Source organism: Balearica regulorum, chromosome 15, assembly GCF_011004875.1.
Source record: "Balearica regulorum gibbericeps isolate bBalReg1 chromosome 15, bBalReg1.pri, whole genome shotgun sequence".
NCBI lineage: Eukaryota > Metazoa > Chordata > Aves > Gruiformes > Gruidae > Balearica > Balearica regulorum.
Window position 1 is genome coordinate 11,671,169 of NC_046198.1, and position 15,188 is coordinate 11,686,356.

At 56.7% G+C, this 15,188-nt stretch overlaps 1 protein-coding gene across 7 annotated transcripts in view; it reads left to right on the forward strand.

Moving 5' to 3' along the window:
• The first annotated feature begins 1,442 nt into the window (after positions 1 to 1,442).
• The window catches only part of TNRC18 (trinucleotide repeat containing 18), a 57,327-nt gene continuing 43,581 nt past the window's right edge, over positions 1,443 to 15,188 (forward strand). For 6 of the 7 annotated variants that reach the window (XM_075767960.1, XM_075767961.1, XM_075767962.1 and 3 more), the window contains exons 1-2: positions 1,444 to 1,639; positions 2,894 to 3,294. In XM_075767960.1, the coding sequence (XP_075624075.1) occupies positions 3,093 to 3,294 (202 nt within the window). In that variant the 5' untranslated portion in view covers positions 1,444 to 1,639; positions 2,894 to 3,092. Of the gene's footprint in view, positions 1,640 to 2,893; positions 3,295 to 15,188 lie in introns of all 7 variants that reach the window. The other variant, XM_075767958.1, reaches the window with a different exon arrangement.

A 15,188-nucleotide genomic window follows, 5' to 3' on the forward strand; every position in this document is an offset into this window, starting at 1 on the left:
TTTGAGCCCTCGCCTCTGAGGCAGCCGGGTTATGCTCTTAGATATAAATAAAAACACATATATATATATATATATAATTTTTTTTTCGCGTTAAACACAGCGCCTTTCGGAGCGTGAGAGCTTTTCGAGGAACGCAGCGCTCCCTTCCTTAAAACGATTAAAAATAAGCCGGAAAGTGCCGTGTGTGTGTGTCTGTGTGTATGGGGGGGGGGCGGCCTGGGGCCTCCGCTTTTGGGGCTGTTTCGCCCGTTTTCTGGCCGCTGCCTCAGTGACAACGGGCACCGTGAAAACTCTGCTGCCCGGGGAGGGGGGCTTTATTATGATTTTTTTTTTTCTAATTTATACTAGGATTAAATTATATTTCCCCTCCCCCCCTCTTTCGTTATAAAAGCCGGTTTTTTTAAGTAAATAAAGAAGGGGGCGGTGGATTGGGAGGCTCGGGAGGAGGGGGGTGTTGGCAGCGATGGGGTGCCCGTGTACCCCCCCCCCCCGGGGGCGCTCGGCGCTGCACAGGGCTGGGTGTAGAAGAAAATAAATAAATCAATAAGAAAAGTAAAAGTTGGGCTGGACGGCGGGGAAGAACCCAAGCCCGGGCGGACAGAGCCGGAGGGGGCCGTGCCCCCCCCCCCCCCCGCGGGCAGCGCGGCTTCTCCCGCCTGTTTCTCGCGCCCAGCTGGAAAAAAACCCAGGAGTTTTGGTTAAATGGAGGGTGATGGGAGGGGGGGTGTCTCCTCCCCCACCCCGCGGCCTTCCTTTTCACCCTATTTTTAAATTTTGGAGGGGCGGGGCCCGCAGGGAGGGAAGGGGACCCTCCCCCGTTCCCCCCCTCCAGCCGCTCCCCCTCTCCCTGAAAGGCCGCTTTGTCCGCGGCGGGGCCGTGGGAGAGGGCCCGCCGGCACTTCCCCCTCAGCCCTTCCCGGGGCGGGGGGGGCCCTCACTTGCCTCAGCCCGGGCCTGGCGGAGAGAAGGATTTAACCCCCACAGATAATAAAGGATAGGGGGGTTGTGGGGCGGATCCTTCCCCCGTCACACCTCCGGCAGCTTCGCCGGGGGCGGGGGGGGAACCCGGGGCCGCTTCCCCCGCCAAACGCCGCCAGCTCAGAGCGGGAGAGTGAGGGGGAGCCTGGAAACGGCCGCGGGAGCGCGTCGCCGCCCCGCGAACGCTGCGAGGAGGGAGAGGGGAGCCTAGAAACTGCTGCCTGTTTACCCGCCGGTGAGTGACAGGCCGGCCGACTAATCAGCGACGCTGGAGGGCGGCGAGCCCGCCCCGGCCGTGCCGAGAACAATGCGTGTTTCATGGCCCCGGCGCCGCCGTTTTCCCCCCCCTCCTTTTTTTTTTTTTTTTCCCCTCCCGCCCTGCGCTCGCGCTCTCCCCCTTTTTTATTTTTTTATTATTTTTTTCCTCCTTTTTTTTTTTTTTTTTTTTTTTTTAAGCGCCGCCGAGCCGCGCGCGGGGCCGGCCAGGGGGGTGGAGGCGATGCTGCAGCTCGGCGGGGCCCCGCCGCTCCATGGCGCGGCTGCCGCGTCGCTCCCGCGTTGCCCCTGAGGAGCGGAGCGGAGCGGGGCAGGGCGGCGAGCCGGCACCCCCAGCCCCGCACCGCCACCATGCCCCGCGACCAGGCGGCCTAACCGCGCCGAGGTAGGACCCGGCCCCCTCCCCAGGAGCGGCCCGGCCGCGGCGGGGGCGTCGCGTCCCCCCTCGCCTCGCTCCGGCCCCCCCCGCCCCATCCCGGGGTGCTTTTTTTCCCCCCCTTTTAGCCATTTCCCCCCCCTCTTTTTCTAGTAGTTACAAACGGATCCGGCCGCTCCCGCAGCCCCGGGGTGAGACTCGCCCCGCTCAGCCACGCAGGCAGCATTTAATTTCTAAATTTCACCCAAATTAAAAAAAAAACCCAAACAAGGCGGTGGGATTTTTCTTATTATTTCGCATTTTCCCCCCTCTTTTTTTTTTGTTCATAATTTCTTGGCCCGGCAGCACCCCCCCTCCCCCGCGCTGGCAGCGGCCGGCGAGGAGCCGGGAAGGGCGGCGGAGCCGGGGCGGAGCGGAGCGGCGGCTCCCGGGGCTCCGGGAGCGCTGGGGGGGGGAGAGAAAAACCCACCTTATTCCCCGCAGTGTTTATTATTTCTCGCTATCCCGGTGCAAAACCCGACGGGCGGGGGGAGCGCTTCATCGGGCTGCAAGTACAAATATTTTTTTAATATATATATATTTTTTTTTTCACTCTGGGAAATAATAATACGTGTTTTGTTTTCCCGAGCGGGAGCGGCGATGGGAAAAACGGGAGGAAAAAAAAGCCCAAACCCCACAAGCCAGGCGGAGATTTAGAGCCCTGGGAATGGGGGAAAAGAGGCGAGAAACGGGTTCGGGGCAGCGATGCCGCCGCCGGAGCCCTTTCCCCGGCGGGCGCTGCCGGCCGCTGCCGGGGCGGCTTTCGGCGGGGTAAAGCGGCCCCACGGGAGGGGGGGAGAAAAGAGAAAATTGGGGGGGTTTGTTATTGTTGTTTTGGGGTTTTTTTGGTGTTTGTTTTACTGCGCTCCGGGGAGAAATGCAACGCCGCTTCCCCGCCGCCCGTCCCCGTCGGGTCGGTCCCGCCGGAGCCGGGCTGCGGGCGGTGCGGCGGGGCTCTCCCCGGCCCGGCTTTGGCGGTGACAAATATAACACTCTTTTTTTTTAAAAAACAAAACAAAACTGAAGTACTTTAAATTTTTTTCCCGCCCTTTGCCACAAGTTTTCCTTGGATTATTATTTTTTTCACCACCCCCCCCTTTCCCCCCCCTCCGCCCCGGTCGGGAAGGTGAGGGTGGGTTTTTGGGGGTATTTATTGGGGTGGCTGGGAGGAGCGGGGGGGGGTCGGGGCAGGTTGGCTCACCGCACCCCCCTTCTCTCTTGCAGGCAGCGCCGAGACCGCCGCGCCGGGGCTGGCTCCCTGCACCGCGCCATGGGACGCTTGGACGCCTTATTTTTGAAAACCATCTGATTTTTTGGGGGAGGAGGAGGAGGAGGAGGGGGGTGGGGGGCGGGGGGGGGGGGGGGGGAAGGCGGTGGCGGGCACCGACAGCGATCCGGGAGACTCCTTGAAGCCGGCGAGTGGATGATGGATGGCCGAGATTTCGGGCCCCCCCGCTCGGTGCACGGCCCCCCTCCGCTGCTCTCCGGGCTGGCCATGGAGAGCCACCGCCTGGGAGCCACCGGCCGCCTGGCCCCCGCCGCCGGTCCCATGGCCGCAGGGCTCCCCGCCGCCCTCCAGCCCGGCAAGTTCCTCGCATCGGGCATCAGTCTCCACTCCCACCCGGGTAAGGCTCCGCGGACCCCCCCGGCAGCCCCCCCCCCCCCCCCCAATCCTCCGCTTTCCCTCCCTTGTGTCTCCGCGGGCAGCGGCGGGGGCTGCGGACCCCCGGGGCCGGCAGCCGGCGGGCCTTTAAGCGCAAAAAAAATTATAATAATAATAATAATATATATATGTACGCTTGCAGCTTTTTCGCATGTTTTCCCCAAGGGTTTTCTGCCTGTCCTGGCTTTGGTTCGGGGAAGAAAAAAAAAATACGGGAATGAGGGGGGAAAAAAAATACGGGAATGGGGGGGGGGGAAAATACGGGAATAGGAAAAAAAAATCGTTTCTGGCCGCTAACACCTACCCCCCCCCCGCGCACGGTTTTGTCGGCACCGAGGAAAATCCCCGCCGAGGCGGCTGCGGGGGTTTTGTAGAATAAATGCGGTTTTCGGGAAAGCCGAGAGAGAGGTAGATCGGGGTGCGGAGGGGATGGGGCTGCGCTGCCCCGCCGGGTGCTTCACGGCCAGGCAAAAAAAAAAAAAAAACAACAAAAAACCAACCCCGTCGGGCTGGGAAAAGGGGCAAACCGGAGCAGTTTTGGTGATTTCCCTCCGCGCCGGGGCTGGGGGGCGGCGGGCGGTGCAGCCCGAGCCCAGCCGCGGTCCCGGGCAGCGCTGCCGGCGGTGCGGGTTTTGGTGGTGGTTTTTCTCTTTCTTGGTAATTATTATTTTTTTTTTTAAACCCGCAAATAAAACTTCCATGCAGGGGCTGCTCCCTCTTTATATTTTTTTCCCCTCTTCTCGACGCGCTTCATCCCCGGGCAGCCCAACAGCTGCTTCTCTATTTTAAAAAAAAAAAAAAGAAAAAGAAAAAAGCAGACATTGAAATGTACGAGGTTTATTTTTTTTCCCCAGTCAGCTTTTTATTTATTATTTAAATTACTTTTTTTTTTTTGAGGGATATTTATTTCCCCTCCCTTTCCCAGCCACTCGCAGGGTGGGATAACGCGGGGTCCGGCAGCCGCCGGGAGAACGCTGCCTGCACCCTCCTGCCTGCACTCCTGCCTGCTGTTTTGCCGGGCTGCTGCCGAGCTTGCCCTGGGAGGACACGAGGGATTTCTGACCGTTTGATTTCCCTCTCTGGCTCTATTTTTTTTTTTTTTTTTTTTCCCCTTTCCTTTCTTTCCCCTGGGCGTGGAGAGGTGACTTGGAGTTTACTTTAGGCGTTGGGAGGGTGACAGGTTTTGCAATAATAAACCTGCTTTTCTCCCAGCCGCCCGGGCTGAATGACTTTGAAATTTGCAAACCTGATTGCCAACATCTGCAGAGAAGGAAGCAGCCCGAATCGAGGGAAAAAGATTTATTAGTTTTAGACTAGGTGGCAGTGCCAATTTCCCAGGTGCTAAGAGGAGAGGTGTAAAGCGAACGGCTATGAAGCCAAGCACATGGGCAAACACCTTCTTTTTTCCTTCCCTTTTGTCTGTCTTTTTTTTTTTTTCTCCCTTTTTTTGTCCTGGGTATTTTTTTTTCCCCTCCTCCACCTCCTGCTAAAGCAGAATATGATCTCTGCAAAAATTCGTCTGGACAATCTCAAGCCAAACCAAGTGCAGGTTGTTTCTTTTTTTATTATTAATAATTTTTATTGGGTGATTTTTTTTCTTTTCTCTTTTTTTTTTTTTCCTTTTTTTTTTTCCCCTCCCAAAGTTTCCTTTTCTGGTGCTTCCCTGAAATCCAGGCAGCCTGGGGAGGAGGTGCCGAGCTCCGGCCGAGCCGAGCCGACAAAGCGCTGCTCCCCGCCGCCGTCCGCGAGCTTTCCCACTGCGCCGCAAACCCTTGGGCTGGGACCGAGCCTTGGATTTGGCACCCCTCACAGAGGGAATGGGTTTTGTGATCCCTCCAATTTTTTTCTTTTTTTAATGTATTCTTATTATTTTTATTTTCCTTTCTCTGAAACCTTTTGAAAATCTCCCTTACCCCGCCTGCACCTCCGTGGTGCCCGGCTCTCCCCGTGCGCTCCCCGGGATGATCGCTAGCAAAGCTCGTTCTGTGAGGTTGGCTGCGGCACAGCAATTCACAACCAGGCTAAACTGCAGTAAAAAGATACGTACGATTAACAGGCAAAACTTTCATTACACCACAGCAGCAGGATAGGCAGGGATTTTTTTTTTTTTTTTTTTTTCCTTTTACGGCTTTAACAATATCGTTTGAAATGATGATTGCTTCCTGGTACGGAGGGGCACTTTGTAGGTTTGCGTTTGCAGTGTTGATGTGTGGGGTTTGGGGTTTTTTTTGTTGTTGTTGTTGTGGGTTTTTTTTAGTTTGTTTTGTTTTTAGGAGGGGTTTGGAGGGGTGGAAAGCAAAGCCTTGTGCAAGGGGTTAAGAAAAGTGGGCAGGAGGCGAAGCCTTTAAATAGAGCCAGTTCAAACCGATCTTTAAATACCGACGGGCTGAAGAGAGAGACTGTTGAATCCGTCCCAGCGTTCTCCTAAAATAAATACGCCCCTGTAAAAATAGCGCGATTGGCCATATTTGAGAATCCAGTTATCGCCGGCACCGACTCCTTATTTTTCTCGTACCCGCTGCTCGTTACGGCTGTCCGGGCTCTGCCCCAGCACCAAAGTACGGGCGCCTGGGCTACAGCCAGTGACCCCCGGACCCTTGGCTCTTCTCTGGGGGGTTTCTGTTTCATAGTGGCGTTTCGACTGCCGCTGTGCAGGCCCGGGGGACGGGGACAGAAGCCCCTTTGTTGGAAGCGCACGGAGGGAGGAGTGAGCTGGAGGCCGAGGCGGGAGGTGAGCCAGCCCTCGGCTGCGGGGCTGCCATCCCGTGTTCCCCCCTGCGCTCTCGGGCCTCGCCGCCTCCCCCGTTCCCGAGGAGGGCAAGGGGGGTTTTGGGGGCCGGGGAGCAGCGAGGTGCTCCCAACGGGCCCCGCCAAGGGCCGGGGGAGGAAGGTGACTGTTTGCAATGGAATTTCATCCCTGGCAGCAGCGCGGCTTGCCGGGAAGACCTTGCATAAAAAGAGGCTGCAATCGATGGAGTCGGGCGGTTGAGTCCATTAAAGCAGTTGCTTGCAGCTCTGCAGCCCGCGGCTCAAAATGTTGGGGGGTTTATAGTTTTGCTCCTTCCTACCCCGCCGTCTTCGGGTCCAAGCGAGTGTCCTGGTCTCGGCTCCGTCCTGCGGCGGGCGCGTTGTTCTTGGCAGCTTCTGTGTTTTGGGGGAGGTGGAAAAGGCTCCCTCGGACTCAATTGCGACGGGCTGCTCTGTGACCGTGTCCCTCCCAGGCAGCGGGTCTGCCCATGAGCAGATATCATCCAGATGCAAAAAGATTTCTCTGAGTTTAAAATAATAATAATAAAAATCTGCTTTTTGCCACGTACTGAGGTATCCTTTCTTGGGTGGGATGTGTATTGGGGGGGGCTACTGGGCTACTGGCGCAGATCTGTGTTTGTATAAAAGGATGCCCATCCTCTTCCATTAAAATATGCTTCAGAAACGCTTTCCAGTGCCTGGGAAAAGGGACACACCTGTACGAGCAGAGCTGACTTTGTGTTAAATCCAGCTCAAGAGCGGTGACTGAAAGGAAAGCGGTCAGGCGGAGGGGAGAGATTTTGGTTCGCTTGCTTTCATACTTCCACATTAGCATGTGCATTCAAATGCAGGGATTTAAGGCTGATTGGAAACCATCCCTGCTTCCAGGCCTGCTGTGCCCAGGGACAAGTTTTCCAGTCAGCTGGGCCAGGTATGAGCGTAGAAAAAAAAATTTAAAAAAAAATCCTCCCCCCCAGGATAGCTTTGCTGTGCCAGCAAAATCCCACTGTAGCCATCCTTATAATGGCAAAATTGTGCTTCTGCTGAGCCGGCAGATTTTGCAGAGGAGGCCTTGCTGTCGGCGGTGCCAGCAGAAGCACAATTTGCTCGTCTAAACTGCATCAATGCTAAAATCGTTTCGCTGATAGGAGACACCGAGATAGCGCCGATGCCCATCTCCTCCCTATAGCTGGGCTGGGAAGGAGGGGGGCTCCCAGACCAGCCGTGGGATTTTGGCTGTGGTTCGATGCGGCTCTTTTTGGTCACGTTTTGATGCTGCAAGGAAAATACCATCGGTGTTTAATGGCCCTTGAAATCGCGGTTCCCCCTCCCTGCCCGCCCAGGGGGTGGTGCGAGGGGCTGAGCGCGGGGGGCTCCTTGGGGCAGGGGCTCGCCGTGTAACACCGGGAGGAATGCAGGCTGGCCGGAGACCTGCCTGGGGAGATGTTTCTCCTCCCTTGAGGCCCTGGTGAAATGAGATGCTTTTTGATAGATGTTTTCAGGCAGAGCAGTGAGCGTGCTTGTCCCGGCAGCGCTCGGGGAGGTGACGCTGGCCTGGGCCGGGCAGGGATGTTGTGCTCGGACCCGTCGCGCTCTCCCGTTTGCACCCGGCGTCCCCGGGGGCGGAGGAAGCGCTCGGCCATGAAGTGATGCCCCTGCAGCTTCCTCGGGCCTGCGGCCAACTCGTAGGCTGTGGTCAAGGCAGGAGCTTCTCTTTGGTTTTGTGCTGGGGATGAAATGGGAGGGGGGGGAAAAGGGACTTCTGCATTTTTCAGAGTCTCCCATCACGCGCCCCTGGGGTGCTGGGGACTCCTTTCCCTGATGTCCCGGTGGTTTCCCTGAGGTGCTGGTGGTGGGGTGGGTTGTGGGGTGGCATCTCCATCCTTCGGGAGGGCTGGGAAGGACTGTCTGCCCTCTCCTCTGGCCCCCGTTGAAGTTCCCATCCCAAGTGGCGGTAGCTGGTGGCCGGGGGTGCTGGGCTCTGACCACAGACCAGAGCCCGAGGGCCAACGTGGTGACGTAAACTTGTTCGGAGCAAGGTCCTGCGGGATTCTCCGCTGTGTTAGGGTTTCTAATACCTTCCCCAGCTGAAGGGCAGGAGCTTGGCTCTGCCTCTGATACGTCGCGCTGGTAAAGATGTGCTTTATTAGCATTGTTTCTAGCAGCCGTTCTCCCAGCCCGAGCCAGCCTTGGCCCCCACCCAGCACCGAGTCTCCTTGGCGGGGCTGGACAACCACCGGCCCCAGTCATGACTGATGGCGTGCCAGTGAAAATTTGATCCGGAGGATGTGCCAGTGCTGTAAATCCTAGCCTGGGATGGCGTGGGGCACCGGGCAGGTCCCCGGTGTTGGGGACAGGCTCCTGCTCTTTCCCAGCACAGCAGCTGTTAGAGAAATGGAAATGGCCGGGAAGTAATCTCGCTGCAGACGTGGTTAGCAGAGCAGGGCTTTCGTAAGGGAAATTTTAGATCTCCTTCCTAGGATAACCCAGGGTAAAGCTGAAATTAGTTTATAATTATATAGTAAATAACCCCCCATCTTGTCATTTCACCATCTTCTGATGAATATGGAAATGAACATTGTTAAGGGGAATTAACGTCGTTACGGCAGCCTTCCAGGTGAGCGCCTTGCGGCTCGGCTGCGGCTGCGACCGGCGGGAGGGTGTCGGATCACCTCCTTTAGCTGGGGTTAGCGCTCGACGAGTTGAAACAAGGCTCCGTGTGTTTTCAGCGTGTACTAAACTGGTCCAGTTAAAGCTTCGGGCAGGAGGTGGTGCAGGGAATCGGGGCCAGCCTGGCATGTGCTGACACGAAAGCTGCCTTGCCGGGACGAGGAGATGTCGGTCTGGGTTAGGTAACGCGATCCAGCATCTCCTGCTCGAGGTGCCGAGGACAAGGGCGCGCTTTGTTCTGCCTCGCCGCTGAAATGGAGAGCACGGTGGGCCCTGAACCGACCCGAAAACACAGGCGGGGTTGGGGAAGGTGGGGAGCTGAGGGCAGCCCGGAGCTCCCTGCCTGCAGGGCCAGGGCGAGGGAGCAACACGGCATGCTGCCGCGGCAGCCAGTCGATGGCTTTGCCAGCCGGGGATGCGCTTTAAAAAGGAAAGTTTGGGAGGTGAGCACTCCGGCACGGCTGCCCTGCAGTGTGCTGCCTCTCCCTGCCCGTGAGTATTTGGGGGTTTCCTTCTCCCCATGTTTCCTCCCAGCCCCACGTTTCTGACTGGCTTCGCTCTGGGGTGGCACAGCTGGATGTCTGCAGGCATCGTGACGTGCCCGCCGACTGGGGAGAAACGCCGTCTCTCTCTCTGCTATGTATTTGCTTTGCTTATCGTTCACTTCTCTCCAGCTCTTCAAACACCAAGGGGATGGCTACCGCACAGACCCTTTACACCCATCCCTGTCCGCACTGGCTGGGGAGGACGGCGCGGCAGGAGCCCCGTGCCGTACGGCAGCGCCGCGGCGGTGACAGTTGGGCTCTTTCCCCACGCCGTGAGGATCAGCTGTTGGGTGCACAATATGCTCTGGTTTTCCTCTCCAGCTGTTGTCGCTGACGGTTATGGGAAGCGAAAGGTAGTTGAGAGTTTGGTATCTCTAAATCAGGAGGTGATGGGCAGAAAGGAGGGGTTTAGGGAGGGCTCCGTATATCTGAGGCTGTTTTTTGTTTAAATCCAGCAAGACTTGAAATAGTGGCAAAAGAGTGAAATGACCTTGGGAATAAATTTTATTGCCAGCGTAGCAGTGGCCAAAGAGCCATTTTGAGGGAGCTGGATGCAGGCAGACAAGCCGAACATGGTGGGCTCGGAGCAAGGGAAGGAGCGACATGGTACGTTCGGGAGAGAACGTACCTTTTTAGGGGAATAACGGAGATTTTAAGGCACTCAGCCCCATCTCTCTGGATCTGTATCATCCCCGGCAACTTCTGCAAAGGTTGCTCTTGTTTCAGCTGCCATCCATCTTACCCTGCCGTGTTACTGCGAGCAAAGATCCCTCTTTATGTTTGGTGGTTAGATATATTGCCCATGCTTCCCTTTCTGCCCTCGATCCCCTCTCAGCAGAATTCCCTGTGGCTTGAATATGCTTTTAATACATTCGGTTTAATTGCTTTTAATTAAAAAAAAAATAAAAATAATAATTGAAACAGCCAGTGTGCTTGGGAGGAAGGGTTGTGAAGGGATTCAGCTCTTTGCTGCTTGCAGGCAGTGCCGGTAGTGGTGTGTGAATGAAATAGCCCCCGTGTTATCGCCGCGCAGCGTGTGTAATTCTGGTGTTTTGTGTCCTGATCTGCTAGGTGGGGAGGCATCTCACATACCATGTCACACGCAAGCTAAGCGGATAATACTCCAGTGAGTAAAGATCCGGGCAGGCGACTAAAGATGGGTGCAGGCACCTTCCCGGGGTGCCGGTGAAAGCCCAGCGCATCTTTACCCCCCCGGCCCCGCTCCGCCGGGCAGGCACACCGTGCCGGGCTCCCGGTGTGCGCAGCGTGCTGGGGTTTCCCTTTGCAATCCCAGCGCTACAGCGGGGCTTTCTCCCTAATGAGATTAGTGACACAAAGTGGCGATTCTTCTGCTGCTTTTAATGGATGTTCGGGGGTTGCGTGGGATCGGAAATTCCTGCTTTCATCAGATGAGCCCTCTCTGTGACTATTTTGTGGACAGATCGTCCTTTTCTCGGCTGCAGGGCTGACATTCATGTTGGCACAAGCATTTTAGGCTTTCCCCTCCCGCTCCCCCATGCCTCCCCTCCTTCCCAGCCCCAGCCATGGTGAATTTTATCTTCTTCCCTGATTGAATCTTGTCGTCAACCCGAGCTGCTTCCATCTTGTGAAGGACACGAAAGCTGGGTGGCCTTCCCTGGCCAGGCTAAACGCAGCTGGGAGGAAGGACAAATGCGAAAGTCACTCTTGGATCGCTCTTGCGGAGGTGCTCCTTGGTCTCCCTAGCTGAGATGTGCAAATACATATGTGTGTGTGTATATACATCTATAGGGCATCCATCTAGTGCTTCACCTGACGGAGGGCTGTCTGTCCCTGCCTTGTGACATCGGGGCCAGCTTGGCAATTTGTCAGGAGCCCAAGGACTGTGCTTCAATTTGAATACAGATTTGCATAATTCATAAGGAATTAAACCACGCCGCCATAATATTTGCCTCTGCATTTATCTCCTGTTATCAGCGGCAGGGAGGTGTGTGGTGTTGGGCATTTGCCGGCCGCAGAGACCCCTTCGCTTGATGGTTTGGTGCTTTTTCAGTGCAGAAAAGGTGACGTGAGCTGATGTTCAGAAGGATGCGTGGAGGGCAGGAGCCTCTGGAAGGAAAAAGGGCTGAACGTGGGGTCAGGGGTAAAGGCTGGGCGTAGGCTGAGCTTTTGAGCCTGGTTTCCTAAGGAAAAGAGGCTTATGGGATCATGGTCCGTCTGTGGATCTCTTTCTTCCACCCCCAGATGGCTGCAGCCCATTGCTGAATTTCTCCCAGGGTGGTTTTGGTTGCCGCATATGCCGTGGAGGTCAGTGCTGGGGATGTGTTTGCCCCTGTGGCACACAGAACAGTACTGGCGGGTGCCTCTGGCTTCACCTTGTACTTGCCCTGTCCTGGCCACACGGTATCCGAGCGGGAGTCGTGAAGCCGGAGCCCATCGGACACGGTTGGGTCATTGGTGATGCCTTCGCTCCAGCTGTGGGGTGTTTCATGGAGCTGGTCTCCTCTCGCTGCCAGGAGCCCCATGTCGTGCTGTGGTTGCTGGCTGTTCGCTGAGCATGGATGCAGTAATGTTGTGGCATTCAGGTCTGATCGGGGTGCTGTGCCGCTCTGTGCCTCAGTTTCCCCTTGCAGTGCCACCCCCCTTTGCAAGGCGCCCCGAGGTGCTGAGCAACGGCAGCTGCTTTGCAAACAAGAAGGTTTCAAATAGGCAGCGACGGAGCCCACGTCTCCCAGGGCTTTGAGTCATCACGGCTTGTGCTGACTGCGCCTGGCAGGGGCCTGGGAGGCAAAACAAACCCGTGTCCAGCTGCCACCTCCCCGCCAGAGGTTAGTGATGGGGTGGCTGGTTGGGTTTTGGTGATGGCCCTCCCAGCAAAGCAGATTGAGCTGTTGTGGGGAGATGCCACCTCTGTGGTGGCCCTGGTGAAACCCGTGGCTTGGGGCAGTCCCCAGCTTGGGGATTTGCAGTCGGGCCACCTCATTTCTGGAGGAAGAGGCGAGATGAACAGCCCTGGTCTGGTACCGTGTGGGTCTGGGTTCGCAGAATGGGGGTGCAGAGGCTCCTTCCAGCACGCCTGGGCTTGGCCCCTCTGGGTGCCCATTGGCATCTCGTGGCAGCAGGGTCGAGGTGCCATCCCAGCATGTGCTCTGCAGGGTGTCCCTGTGGCCATGGAGCTGCGGCACACTCCCCGCCAGATGTGACCGCAGAGGTGGCATGGTGGGGACTGTCCTGGCTGCAACCCCTCGCCGTGCTGGACAGGAGGACAGGCAGGGACAAACCTGGGGGCGATCCCACGGTGGCCCCCCAACCCACCACCCCACGCAGAGGGGAGGTAGCCAGGGCAGTGGGTGGCCACGGCCGGCACTGGGAAGCCGAGGGGAGGAGAGGACAGGTGGCATTTACCTTTCGGTGGGCACCCGGGGGTGTGTCCGCAGGGCTGGCTGCTGCCCATCACGCCGCGGTGTTTAATTTCTCAATGGGAAGGCAGGGAGATAATGCTGCACGGTCCCATTTAACCTGCTGGTGACCTGGTCTTAAGTCATTGTGGCTGAAAATAGACCGTGTTCCCTCCAGGGCACGGCTAATGGTGCTGGGAAAGCTGGGATCTCTCTTTGAAGGCTGATTTAATTGCTGCTGGCAGGCACTTGGTGCAGGTGATGTGGGGACCAGCACCCCATGCCATCCCACAATAACCTTCCCCCACCGAGCGCCCGTAGTTCTCCTGGCTCTGGCAGTGAAGGTAACGAGCTCTTTTCTAACGAAGGCACGGGACAGCGGCTCAGAGCCGCCACGTGGGTGTTGCTGGATTAATCGCACGGGCTGGGCTTGTCCACGGGGAGTGGGGACTCGCCCGTTTGCATCGCGTTTTCTGCACTGAGTTTGGGAGATTTAAAAAAAATTTAAAAAAACGGAGCGGGTTAAGTTTCTGTGCTTAGGAAGGAGGGGGAGCACCTGCAACAAAAGCGTGTGCCCAGGGCCAGGAGCAGAGTCAGCCCTAGGGCCCCTGTGCCAGCTACCAGTGGCTGGAGGATGGACCAGAGCAAAGGCATTTCGATGTTGTCTTAGAAAATCAGGAGGTGAAGGCAAGACTACAGTCTAGCAGCTGGGTTCTGTGTTCCTGGGGATTCTGCTAATCAATTTAAGAGTTGAAATTATTATGTTTTAATTTCCGTACAGCATCTTAGTAAGTGTGGAACTGAAGAGCCCACCGAGTCGCTCTGTGCTATTGAGGAAAGCTATGCGGTTGCATAGTGAGAGCTTGGAGGTTTTGGTGGACCCCCGTTGGGGTGTCAGGTTTAATTAGACCGGCGGAAAAGGAGAGACGTCCGACGTGGTGGGGGATTTCAGGCTGGAGGCGCAGAGAAGCTTCTGCTGTAGCAGCCAGCAGTGACCCAGGAGCATTGACACCGGTTTGAGCGTTTGTGCGTCAGGATTAATGTGGGATCAGGTCAGTGCTTCCCAGACCACAGTTTCAGGCTGTGCAGACCGGCAACGCATCACGTCAAGGGTCCTAGTGGGATGGTTTTCATCCTGGCCCCTCCAGTGGGAGGAAAAGCCACCTTCTCTCTGCCAGAGGGATTCGTGTCCCCGTCTGGGTGGATTCTGGCTGCCCCCCCACAGACACTGTGCGCACAGTAAGCAGGGATGTGGTGGGTGACCTCATGGGAGATCTTCAGGGCATTTCATCAGTGTCCTTCTCCTGTGGCCCCCCAGCCCTGAAGCGCTGGTATGTATACCTTGGATTGTATTTGCTTTTTTGCACGGTGGAAACTGAGTCTGCAGGATTCTGGGGACAGAACCAATCCTTTGAGTGCTTGCAGCCACTTCTTCCCATTTTCTCCTCCTCTGCCATCTCCGGGGGCGTTGGGGCTGTTCCATCACCCAGGTGAGGAGGAGGTTAGCGATAGGGCTCAGCCTGATACTTATTTCCATAGAGGCAGGGACCCCCCCCTTGCCCTTTGGTGTGCCATGGCTGCGGGAGGCCCGGCAGCGCCGTGATTCACCGTGAAGGGTAGCACGGCACTAAAATCATGGCACAGCATCGCCACGGGGTAATGGCTGCAGGAGGGCTCGTCGCAAACCCGGCGGGAGCGCGCTGTGTTCCTGTGCTGATGCAGCTGTGAGCAATAGTAAATATTGAGCAAGAGCCACTTAAAAATAAAGCAGCCTGGACACAGATTCCCATGTGGAATAAAATAAAATTAAAAGAAACAATAGAGAGCTACACTGAGCTGGCAGGGGGGGAATTCACCTTGGCTTTGAAGGTAGTGATTTTGCAGCTGAAGGGAAGTGGCGCGGCGGTGTTCGAGCCGGCAAAGGCTGGGAGCACGGACCGCCTGCCAGAAGATGCTGTCTCTGAGCTCGCTGGGGCCCTTAGAAGATTAAACGAGGAGTTAAATTGATCTGGCTGTTCTGGATCCAGGGGATGAGATCGAAAACCTTCAGGGGATGTGGGGAATCGAGGCTCTAAGTTGAGGCTTTGAAGCAACTGCCAGCCCCGTGGCACCGGGTGTAAATACGGCAGGGTCATGTGTTGGGGCGGAGGGCAGTGGGTTACAATGGCGGCAGTGGCTTGGGACTGCAGGGACAGGGACTGGCCACCACTGTGGTCCGGGCACATCTGATCCGGGGGATTTGGTTTCAGCCTGGCATGTTCAGGGGCTCGTATCGCTGCTGTCTCGTGTGTGGCACGGAGTCAAGGCGGCTCCGGTGCCTCAGGTGTCACTAGAGCCACCCTGGCAGACAGGGGAGGAGGCAGCAAAGATTTACGCTGTCAGCACTCCTGGCTCTCAGGTGTTTGCAGCCATAAATGTGTGCATGAGAAATAGTTCTGGCCGTGCCTCGCTGTGCCGCATGCCCCACCATTACGGGATAGAGATGGAGAGGTGGGAGCAGGTAAAAGAGTCTCCCC